The sequence below is a fragment of the Anas acuta genome, chromosome 14 (genome assembly GCF_963932015.1).
Source record: "Anas acuta chromosome 14, bAnaAcu1.1, whole genome shotgun sequence".
Lineage (NCBI taxonomy): Eukaryota > Metazoa > Chordata > Aves > Anseriformes > Anatidae > Anas > Anas acuta.
In genome coordinates this window covers 2,321,406-2,333,039 of record NC_088992.1, presented here as the reverse complement: position 1 = coordinate 2,333,039, position 11,634 = coordinate 2,321,406, and the positions used below count along the sequence as shown (strand labels likewise).

The following is an 11,634-nucleotide window of genomic DNA, read 5'->3' as shown; positions in this document are numbered from 1 at the left end:
ACAGCCCCACGTACACGGGGTGAGCTTCCAGCCACTGCCCCCATGCACACTTTGAGAATGGGGAGCCAGAGCCAAAACCTGGGGGCCAGCACTCACTGGAGGACAAAATCCTGTGGTGGCTGCTCCTCGGCGAGCCCAGGGCAAGTGATGCTCCCCAGGTGCTTCACGGCTCCGCATCATCAGCTCCCAAAAAAGAGCTGCTGGAAACTCTTTATGTATGTAGATTGTTTATTGATTCCAACATATTAATAGATTGGATAATAAACAGTACTTTTAAACATTCTCTTAACCAAAAATATAACAAATATTTACAATCACTCAGTAAAAATACAAAAAGCATACAGAGGCACTGTCTTTCTAAAAGACATAAGTGTAAGAGGTATCAAAAAATAGGAGACAAACATTGCTTGTTACAGAATACTTTACAATCACTGACTTGTGCAGTACAATTGCTATTGGAATATCATTACATCTGTGCAGTTTTGCCAATATGCTCACATATTTAGAATTTAATTAATACCAAGCTAAACTGCATTCCAGGTATATCAAAAATAAAGATAAAACAATAAAAAGCACAACGTAAGCAAAGGCGGGATTGGGAATTCAAGGTAGATTGCCCTCTATACAAGCATCCTAAAATATAATGTGTAAAGCTTTTCTAAAGAGAGAGTATCCCTTTTTTCTTCTGTTTTTGCAAAGGCAGTGGGAAGCTTATTCTTGAAAAAAAAAGAAATTCAAATGTTTTATAAAAACTTAAATGCCAGTTTCACGTTTCCACTGTTGCCTGCAATCAAGTGACTTGGGAGATGAGAGGCTCAGCCCTCGGGGAAAGGGACCCCCTTGGGGACACCCTGGGCAACCACCGGGGCCTCGCGTCCGAATGCCTCCTAGCACAGCGCCGCTCCTCTGGGCTACAAATCTGGGCATCAACGATCCAAACGAGCTGGGAAGCAGCATGCAGCCAGCCCTGAGCCCACCCTGTCCCAAATGTGCACGCTGCAGAGATGAGCACTGCAAATACCTGCACATTTCCATCCCATGCTTTGTATCTGTGGGGGATGTCACCTGCGCTCAGGGGCTCGGTTATCTGATTTTCCCCTTTCTGCACCTGCAGAGGCCAATTAAAGTTTTCAAAATTGCTTTGCTCTTTCTGTGATTTGCTTGGAAGATTAAGATTTATAAAGCATAATGTAATACTGTATGTTCAAATCACAAATAGCCGAAATAAGTCTTTCACCCACAAGCCACGAGCAACCAAACAGCAGAAAAGCAAGCAAACGGAGGGCTGGCAGTGGAAGAAGGTGACAGTCGGCATTTCAGCTGATCATCTGAAGTCAGAGCTGGGCTTAAAGGAAGCTGGCAGAGATACTAAGCCAGGAGTCTGCGACCCAGAAGACATCACTTGAATAAAGCAGCATACAACAGGTCCTGACCACGGTCTTATTTCCATTTTAGTTACGAAAAAAAAAAAGGGATAATGTCTCTTCAAATCCATACCAGACACACTACATTTGGCTATCGGCCCCGATCAATGTGATCGGTTGATTTTAAAACAAACAAACGAAAAAAAATCACAGCAAGGACAAGCAGAAGCAAGCCACACTGTGCAAGTCAGGAGAAGCAGAAGTAGGAGCTCATTTGTCAATAGTTTAAGCATGACTTATTTACACTAGCTGTATTGGATATTAGGAAAATATGATTAGCAAGAATTTCACTCACTTTAAGAACTTTCCAGCATCCTGAAAAGTCCCGCAGAACAGACTGAGGCTGTTGATGTGCAAACACCAAGGTTCAATGGGTGATTTATTCACCTGCTCTCGCTGGCTGCCAGAGGCGGCCCCGGCCCCGCTCCCGCCGAGGACCAGGAGCTCCCCGCAGCGTCGCAGAGAGCACCGCCAGGCTCTCTGGGGAAAGGGAAGCCGCTTGGACCACAGCCCTTTATCCCCTGAACTTTTGTTCAACAGGCTGAAATAAACGGCAGCTCAACATCCGAGGTCATGGAAACCGCATGAGTCAATTCACCTGGCACACGATGCGTGATTTCGGATGAAACACGAAGCATATTGCGCACTCCACGGAGAAGTTAACAAGCAACTACAGCTTGCAGTGGGATTGCTAGGACTTGGATTTACATCCCACAAAATACCAATTTAACAGTTACATTATCAACGTTATATGTGCTGAAAATAATCACTCTGCCCTGCATTGCTTTGACACTTACATTAATTCTTATTCATTAAGGCCTGTGCAGGTTCATTATATTCATTAAGGCCTCGAAAAAGCAAAATGCGTTTTATTATGATGTACCTCAACTAATTTTTAACATCGTTTTCCAACGACTTGCTCCTCAGATGCTTGTGCCAAAAGCTAACACAGCCAACCACGCAGCTGTGCGTTAGGCATCCCTTCCTCGGCGCTGCTGTTCCTGACCGCCCGACGTCTCCAGAAGAACAACCACGGGGGGTTGAAACCTCCAGCCCCGCGGCAATATTCTGTCTGGCACAGTTACGGGCGCAGACACAGGCGTGGTCATGCACATTCACCTGGTAGTATCAGTCCCAAGTAGCTATGGGGAAAGCACATCAAAGGCTTTGGGTTGTTTTTGGTACTTGTGTCGTTTTCTGAAAATGTTGCATTCACCTTGCACCCCCCTGCACACACACAAAAAAAATCTTAAAGCTCTTCACAACTATGGATATAGAAATAATTTTTGAGGCACTGTAAAAATGACAAACATCTTCTTTCTAGCTTAGGCTGTAAACATCACAACAAAGATTTACAATTAAATGTTTAAATATATATTATTCACACATTCATGTCCAATTTAACACTAGAATGGGGCATCATGTGCTCGAAGAAAGAAAGAAAATGCAGGTATTTCCAGTTTTACCCCTGTGCACTCTGGTTGGCTAAGCAAAATCAAAGAAGCAATTTACTCGACCATAGTCAAACTAGAGGACTGTGCGTTAATACTGGCGGTATGTAAGTCAAATTTCATCAATATCAGCACCACCAAGATTTTTAGCTAAGTTTTTAAACAATATGCTTTGAGATCATCTCTATTCTCCAGATGAACACAACCCATCATAAAAGGCGTTATACTCGCATCTCAGCACTATGCCATTTAATGTTCAGTTTCACAAATTTTAACGTGACTGGGGGGGGAGGAGGAAGAGAACCTTTGCACCTAAATCCTCTGCAACTCTGGTAAAAGGCCAGAACACGTGGGATGATCTTAAAACCCACAACAAACAATTCAGTCTTGGATTAGAGCAGCACACTTTATATGCTGAACTCTGCAGGGCAAAACCTGGTTAAAGCTCTTGGAAAAGCTTCAGACTCACCTAATAGCTCCCTGTGAGCTAAAGCTTCCACATTTCAAAAAGATTATTTAAATAAGGGAGGGGAATGCCAACTATTTCCTTAGTTGGCGGGCAGCTAAAAATTTCCCCCAAATACTTGAAGGGCTGAGGGGTTTTGTTGTGTTCGTTGCAGGCAGGACCAGCAGATGGCAGTGCTTCCACGGCTGACACACACTTTGCAAGGCTTTAGCTGTATTTACATTTAGTACATACCCCAAACCATCCTAAAACCTACGTATTTCTGCACCTGGTAATGTCCCCTGTGGTAGGCCTCTAGTTCTCCGTGTTTATTTTGAGAGCACAATGGTTTACCTTTAGCTAATTTACTACCACGTTGATTTAATCTCTGTATTAGCCAACCAGAGCACTCCCAACACGAAGGAAATTCCCATCAAAAAAATTTAAATTAATAAATTATTTTCAGATACTGCAGTAATGTCCTTCCATTTTGCTGAAACTTTGATTTTTTTTCTTTTTTTCTTTTTTTTTTTTAAGTTCATAAAATAACACTCTCCGATTTATGTAATGGTCACGTAGAAAATAATGACAATGGAAAACTACCAAGGATTATATGGTATCATACAGAAGAACGCTTCCAATTTTCAAGTGGCCGTGCCAACCAGTCCTCCCCAGCGCACGAAGCCTGGTCCATCTCAGGATACCAACGTCAGTACCCAGGTAGTCAGCACGCTCCTTGAAAATGGGTTTGCTGTTTTCACAGGCAGAAAGAGTTTTGTAGGCTGTGGTAGACTGAAGGAAGGTCGAGATCCATGGCCCGACCAGTTTGATCTTGTCCGTGACAGAGGCAAACACAATGACTGAGGTTAGCAGCAGCAAGGTGTTAGCGTTCGCTAACAGAGTCGCGTGGTCCTTCCCACGTCCCTCGTGTTCTGAAGTGGTTTACAGAGATAGCCCGATGGTTAGACTGCTGATACTTGTTCATCTTCTGCAAAAGAAGAAAAAACAGCAAATTATTCCATCGGCCCCCTGCCTTGGCTGCAGACAGAACAGAACATCCCCGCTTATCTGACTGGAGCGGTTCTGTTAAGACTTCACTACTTCACCGCGATGCTTCTGCTGCCTTAACAAGTGACCACAACACATGAAGTATCGCCATTTAACAAATCCTCAAGCAGTCTGAGGGATTAGTCATATAATAAATATGTATTACAAAAGAGAAAATCCCATATCCTCCAAAAAATATTAGCATGCAACCCCCAATATCCCCAAAGCTACTGACTTGGGAGAAAAGCCAGTACGCTATTTCCCAACATGCAGTGATCACTGTAAAGGCTTTCCAAGTAAAATTAACCAGACACTTTAAAAACAGTAAGAGAAGTGCATCTAAAAGTGCATGGTTAAATTTAGTTCAGAAAAGTTTGGATTACAATGTTTGAAGCAATTACTTCCTCATTTTTACATCAAAAACATTTAATATCACGACCAAATTGATGCTGGGCAATTTAAAAAGTTTTACCCTAAATGGGAATTGCAGTAATAATATGTATGTTAAACACTGTTTACATGTTATGGAGGGCCAAGATAGGACTATTTTGCATCAGAAATTGTTTTAATCTAGATTCCACGCTCATTTTGAGTCAGACAGGTTGAAAGAAACGACCGCAACATCCTAATAAAAAATTAGTTCATTAGAAAGGGTGCAGAGAGATCACATCAGTGTGTAAGTATTAAAAGCAAATCAGCAGATAAACAATTAGGTGGTAATTCCTCTCACTTCAAGTTGGTTTTGACACAGTATGAGAGCAGGCTTAAAAATCTCTTGCATTTTGATCACAAGATAAACGCTGTGCTTGGTAGCATCAGCTCTTGCTTCAAACAAGATCAGGGAGACTTCAACCAGAAGAGACACTGGCAGGCCAACGTGGGCTGTAGTCAGGTTTTATTAAATAAATATGCTTTTAGGAAAAAAAAAAGAAAAAAACCTGCTGTTTTCTGCAATGATTTTAAACTCATTCTCCAGAAATTGCTGTTGAGGATTAATGCAGCTTAGTGCCAGCATGTTACAATACAAAGGTGAGACAAGTTGAAAATCGTACAAAACACAATCAAATCTGAATTCAAAAGAATCGATTTGGGTCACCATCCCAGTGCCATCCGAAAACAGTGGGATGTCAATTATTTAACCTAGGCAGGTTGGAGCTTGTCTGCATGCAATTTATAGCCTGACAGTGTCCCTTAAAGTCATCACCACCACTAAAAGGAAACACATTTTAAAGAAAAAAAGAACATCTACATGTTCTTAAGCATCTCATTTGGATTTGGAAGGTCTCATATATATATCAATTGTTTGGTGTCGAGATGTTTTTCCTAAATGGAAGATTTTTTTTTAAACATATGTGTATATACACACAGATATATACCCACCGTATACATGCGTGTGTGCATATACACACATACAAACATATTTGTATATTTAGAGATTAATAAAGATTCAGTCTCAAAGAACAGCTAAGAGAAAGCCCAGAACATCATCGTGAGGTACACACAGACCAGATTTACACGGCGGTTCACTTAACATCTCCCGAGCCAGATGTTGCACCTACCATCCTCTTCACTATCTGCGTCAGTCATATCTGCTAGTTTAGGGTTGGACGGCTGCCGACTATGCCACTGAGGCATCTTCGATGAAATACAGGCCACCGGTTCGCTACTGAGAGATGCTGATGAAAGTCTAGAGAGGTCACTGGGCAGCATCTTTGACCTCTGCACTGCCACACTATAGTCGGGAGGTTTTAGGTGTGGGTGGTGGGGCGATCCTTCCTTTATGTCCGCTAAAGAAATCCCCATATATCCCGGAGGGGTGGGCGGAGGCTCCCTATACCTATCGTCCTTCTTAGGTGAGGTGACACAGTACACTGGCACGAGAAATAAGCAATGGAAATGTTAAAGGAGAAAACAAAGCAAACAAAACATTAAAAAATCATGAAATGTTACAATGGCAAAACAGAAACTGATAACAAAACGCAAATGCAGAAACACTAGTTATAACGACAGCAGCAGATATTTATGCTTTCATTTACGCTTTGTACTTATTTCGAGAAGTCAGAACAGAACCAGGGAGCTCATCGGGCAGGATGCCAGCGGGGCAGAGCAGGGCTGGAACCACCTCTGCATGCAGCCTGCGGTTACAGCGCTCCTCGTGCTCCCTGCTCCTGCAGCACCGCTCCTCCACAGGGTGCTGAAGAGCTTTAAGGTGTGAAGGGAGAGCCAGCCTGACAGTACTACAGCCTGCTGTAAGCCTTTTACAGGCTGGGAAACCGAAACATATGAAATTAAGGCAAGTAGCCCAAAGTTATTTTGCACAGCATGCTAGTAGCTGGTAGTTAGGAGTGCAGGTTGACTTCAACCAGAAGCCAGGTCAGCGGCTTAAGAGAAATTCATTATGATAAAATATCAGTGTATTAACTGATGTGTAATAAGCTATCAAATCAGCTGTGCTACAGGAAGAGAAAAAATAGTATCGTGAAACTCCTCCTATGAGGCACTCTATACAGTCTGCATTCATTAGTTTGAATTTTCTAGCTGGAAATAATGGCTTATCATAAACATACTTTAAATTATTTTAACCTATATCTTAAATTAAGTTCTCTATTTACAAGTGATGAATAACCAGGAATAGTCACGGAAACAAAAGCCTTTGGAAAGGCTCCGTTACACCTTTTGCAGTCAAACAGACTACCAACAATGGTATTTAATTGTAATGTCCATCCCACATAATTCATCTTCTACCTTCCTTCCCCATTCACTGCTCGCTCAGATCCCACTGGCTCTCAAACAAAAACATAACTTAGTAAATTACCTCCCCTCCCACCCACCCCCAGTTTAGGGGCTCATATGCATGTTAAATTGGGCTTTTTCCATGTGCGTGTTGCAACAGGATAGTTTCAAAGGTAGGATAATTTAAAAATCTGTTAGTTCGGTGCATTTGCATTCTTCTTATGGATGCATTTAAATCAGCTCGCGTTCTTTAGTTTCAATTATCTCATCAACTGTAATATTTTCTTATCTTACAACAAAGTGAAAGAATGGAAATAAAGCTGTACTTTGTGTGTTGGGGATATGTGAGATTCTGGGTGTTAGTAACAGGAACGAGTTGGTTTATACCTGATGGCTTTTACCTTCATGCTTGGATTATAGTAAAATAAACAAAACTAAATTCATGTAGCATGAGTTTTAACAAATATAGGTGGGTAGAGGCAGAGAGTTATACTACTGGGTTGCAGAAACCATTTTCAGGTAACTAGCATTGGACTGGGTCCCTACGAAATAAATGGGAGGTGAAGGAGGCTTTGCTTCCCCTGGAGGGTTGGGGAGTGGCTGGTCCTCCTAGCAAGACCCTCTTTGGTCTGGAAGTAGGACTGAGAGGGGTGGGCATTCTCCTTCAAAGGAGAAAGCTACATCTGTTTCCTAGAGCTAATAAATAGCCTGCTGTAATAATTAAAGTTGGAATAATGTGCACTTTTGCAAAGCTCTGTATGATATTTTACAAATGTTATCAAAATAAAACATCCTAATAGCACTTAAAGTCCACAGCACTAAGTGTCCGTGGTGTCTGGCACCCACCCCCAGCTCCTGGGGATTACAAAGCCCCTTCACAAGCAGCTGCATTGCTGGCTGCAAGTCTTCTTCCTGCAACTCCTTAATCCTCTCCTGTTCCCATTAAAATATTCCCTCCTTTAAAAAAAAAAAAATTGGAGTCTTTCATCTTTAAACAAAACAGACTCTCAAACATTCTCCTGCTGCCTATACGCTCCCAGAAATACAAAAAAAAATTCCTTCTCCATGTGTGGTATCACCAGGTGAGACACTGGAGTGCAGAATGTAATCAGCTGAAGCTCAGATTATTGCTTGGGAAATCTGTTACAACGTTAGGAACTGCTAAGAAAAATCATTCAATAATTACAACTAAATTTAAGCAATTAGAACAAAAATGTTATGGTCCATGTTCCTCATCTTTTAAGCAAAACCTACTGGAGGTGCAAAACTAAGTCTACCACGGACCCCCTCCAAAGCAGCTGATCACCTTCTCTGAGAATTCACTTTATAAAGAAACTATGGTGAAATTCCACACAGTGGTTAAGGGAAACCTAAGAGGCAGAAGCAGGAATTTTGATGTCTCCTCTAAGTAAAAGCTGGGTGCTGCACAACGCAGAGGCATGCAAGCAGTCAGCACGCTGGCTGCTCTGCCAAGACCACATTCTGGCAGCAGTGTGTGGGCAGTGGCTTTCCAGCTCTGTTTCAGAGGTTTCAGGCAAGAACGTATGTGCCAGTTCTTTGGGGGGACTATTCAACACCAGCTCTCATTAAGCAAACGAACTGAAGATTCTTGTTTTGTTTACACTATTGTGAATGCATGCAGTCATTACAGGCTCTAGTAACAAGCTGTCTGTACAGAATAAGCAAATGGTGAAATAAAGCAAAAATATCTTTGGCGTATTGTATGATGATGCACAGCTATCAGATTAGCATCTGCAAACCAGAAATCATATCCACCTGTATCAGGTCTCTGTTTAGGCATATGCATGCTCTGCTGGAGCACAGGGCTGAGTTTCTCACCAGCTTGCTATGACTGCATCAAGGAGACAAGCTACACGGTGCAATATTCGGAGTTAAAACCAAGAGACACAGCCGTGAGCAAGGACAGCATGGCCTGAATAGCTGCCATGCCATGCCCTAAGATAGCTCAGCAGCAGTTCTGAAAGGCGACAAGAGCAAAGTCCATGCACAGGAGAAAGCTCTGGGCCAGCCTGCTGCAAGGCTCCACCACGCTGCCCTTCTTTGCAAAGCCAAGGAGGAGGAATGCAATCCAAGACCTCCACCCTGTGTGCAATGTTTGTTCAGGCAATTACCTTTGATAACACAAACCCTCCAGCAATCTAGGCAGTAATTAAATTGCATTTCAGCTGCACTCTTGGCTTAGAGTTTAGAGAGCTCTGCACTCCATGTTTTATCTTGTTGTAACCCAGTTCCCTTTGTTTTGGCAGTCTGGCTGCTAAACTCACTAGGACAGTGGAAGAACATCTTGCTTGGTAAAACTGCACATTTTGGAAAGACATTTTGTAATATTTTCTCCTTTTGTACACAGCCAAATCTCAGCTGTGTACCCAAATAAATGGCAGTTTAACATAGCAATGGTAGGAAGTGAATCTGCTTTTCCCTTGAGCCTCTGGGCACACAAGTCCTGTGGATGAAACGTGCCCCAGCTCCAGAGGTGGAGGTGCTTTGTACCACTCAGCAATCACACTCTTCTCTCTTAGGATCATGGAAAGTCTGCATTGTAAGGACTCTTTGAGGAGCTGTGCTCATTGCTCTTTAACACAGGAAAGTCTACAGTGATGAGGACTTCCAAAAACACCCAAAAAAATAAAAGGTCTTACTACAGAGAGGAACTGTGACATTTTCATGAGGACAGTTCTCCTGCAGACCCATAAAGCGACTGGGAAGTGTGCGGTTTTATTATTTCAATTTTCCTAATGCAAGAGGTGGTGGTTTGAAAACACACTCTCTGAGCAGCGTTCTGATTAAAACCACATGTAAAGCTGAATTTAACATGCAATCCAGCCCCCAGATCTGCTGATGTCATTTCTTAACAACTTAATATCAAAATGCAAAACAGATGTAGAAGCTTCCACAAGCCTTTGGCTTGGCTTACCTATCAGGCCTTTTTCTGTACTCGAAGTAACAGTTTTGTAAGTTGTGTCAGTGCCTGGTTTAGAGTCCAAAACCTCCGTCTGCTCTGACGTAGAGTTCTCCAGCCCCCTGCGCTTAATCGTCCCATAGTTTGTCTCATACGTGTCCGACAGAGAGCTCGAGGAGGCCCAGCTCTGCCGAGACTGATCGTGCTCCACGCTGGCTTTCGACTGCCTGTTGTTTTTGGAAAAGGCTTCGGAATATAAATAAGCCTCCTCTGAGTAACAGTTTGTGGGATCAACTTCGGCTATAGGTCCGTCCAGCTGGGTGTGGCGGTAGGAATTGAGGAGATCCCAGCTCTTCTGGTTCGGGATATTCTGGAAGTTGTCATGAGAGCTACTTGAGCATGAAGTCCAGCTTCCCCGGCCACTATCTGCTGCCTCTACTGTGATGTGGTCGTGGGAGATCTCCTCGTTGCTCATGGACGAGGTGAAAGCCATCCCTCTGATCAGAGCAGGCCTTGTGATTGACCAGCTGCAGTTGGAAACAACAGGAATCAGAAACTCATTAGCTTTTAAAACAACAGTGGTGTACACAGAGACAATTACCTGGTTTTAGAGGGAACGAAGCTCTGGTTTTATAACAGGTATGCAGCAAGGCCAGGACACATGCAAGCCCAGGAAGGAGATATTGGTTTGTTCCTGGCTCATTAGTGCATGCTGTGGGAGGGCAGCTCTGCTTTGGAAGAAGGAACAAGTCTGCAACACACCTAAGAGGCTTGACCCCAGACTCCTAAAAGCCTGGTCCACAGCAGCTTTCCTCTATCAACTACAGCAAGACAGCCCGTGATAGAAAGCAGGGGAGTAATTACACCGTAGTTCCACACCACTACTTTTTCTCTGTATTTGTAAAACAAAAACAAAATAATATACTTGGGTTCGGAATAAAAAACATCTTTGGTCAAAGCAAGTCAGAGTGAGGTAGTTATATTTCAGTAGCATTTGGAAATAGTGGGCATAAATGACACTTGTGGAAGGGATCTGGAGTAGCAGAAATTCTGAAAGCTCAAAAACTAAATTTCTTGTTAAAAAATGGCTGCTTGAAGCTCTTGTCATTGTCAATAGATAATTAAGAAAAAATAAAGCCCAGTTTGCACAAGTTTAGAAAACAATAAATTACAAGCACTAGACATTATTCAAGTCTCTTAACTATTTCAGGTTATGTTAACAAATGCATGAAAGCACAACACGAAAATCCAACACTTTACCTCTCCCATGTATTGACACGCTGGGAGATACAGGAACGTTTCTTAGATATGTGCAAACAACTTGTTTTCCCCCTTGCTTTTCTATTTTTTAAATTCTAGCATAAAACCTGTTTTCTTACCTCCACAACCCCTTGAAACTAAAGCATAGAAGAGCAACCACAAACCTTGAACAATCTGCCTTTGACTTGCAAACAGAACCCAGTTTGTAAAGCAGCAACATCCTTGGTGCTGCACTTCAGTTCTGAAGGCAGCTTTGCACATCCTGAAGGCAAGGTGCCAGTGACCCAGCGCAAGGGGCATTTTGCTCAGCACACTGAGCTCTACCTACACTCAGCATCTGTTATGCCTTGTAGA

General features: G+C 42.7%; 1 protein-coding gene across 7 annotated transcripts in view; it reads right to left on the bottom strand.

Moving 5' to 3' along the window:
• Positions 1-210: 210 nt before the first annotated feature.
• RAPGEF6 (Rap guanine nucleotide exchange factor 6) overlaps positions 211-11,634 on the bottom strand; it is a 123,453-nt gene continuing 112,029 nt past the window's right edge. For 5 of the 7 annotated variants that reach the window (XM_068697916.1, XM_068697915.1, XM_068697917.1 and 2 more), the window contains 3 exons: positions 10,036-10,547; positions 5,927-6,238; positions 211-4,308 (listed from right to left, as the gene is read on the bottom strand). In XM_068697916.1, coding sequence (XP_068554017.1) covers positions 4,283-4,308; positions 5,927-6,238; positions 10,036-10,547 — 850 coding nt within the window. In that variant the 3' untranslated portion in view covers positions 211-4,282. The remainder of the gene's footprint in view (positions 4,309-5,926; positions 6,239-10,035; positions 10,548-11,634) is intronic. The other 2 variants (XM_068697919.1, XM_068697922.1) reach the window with 1 other exon arrangement.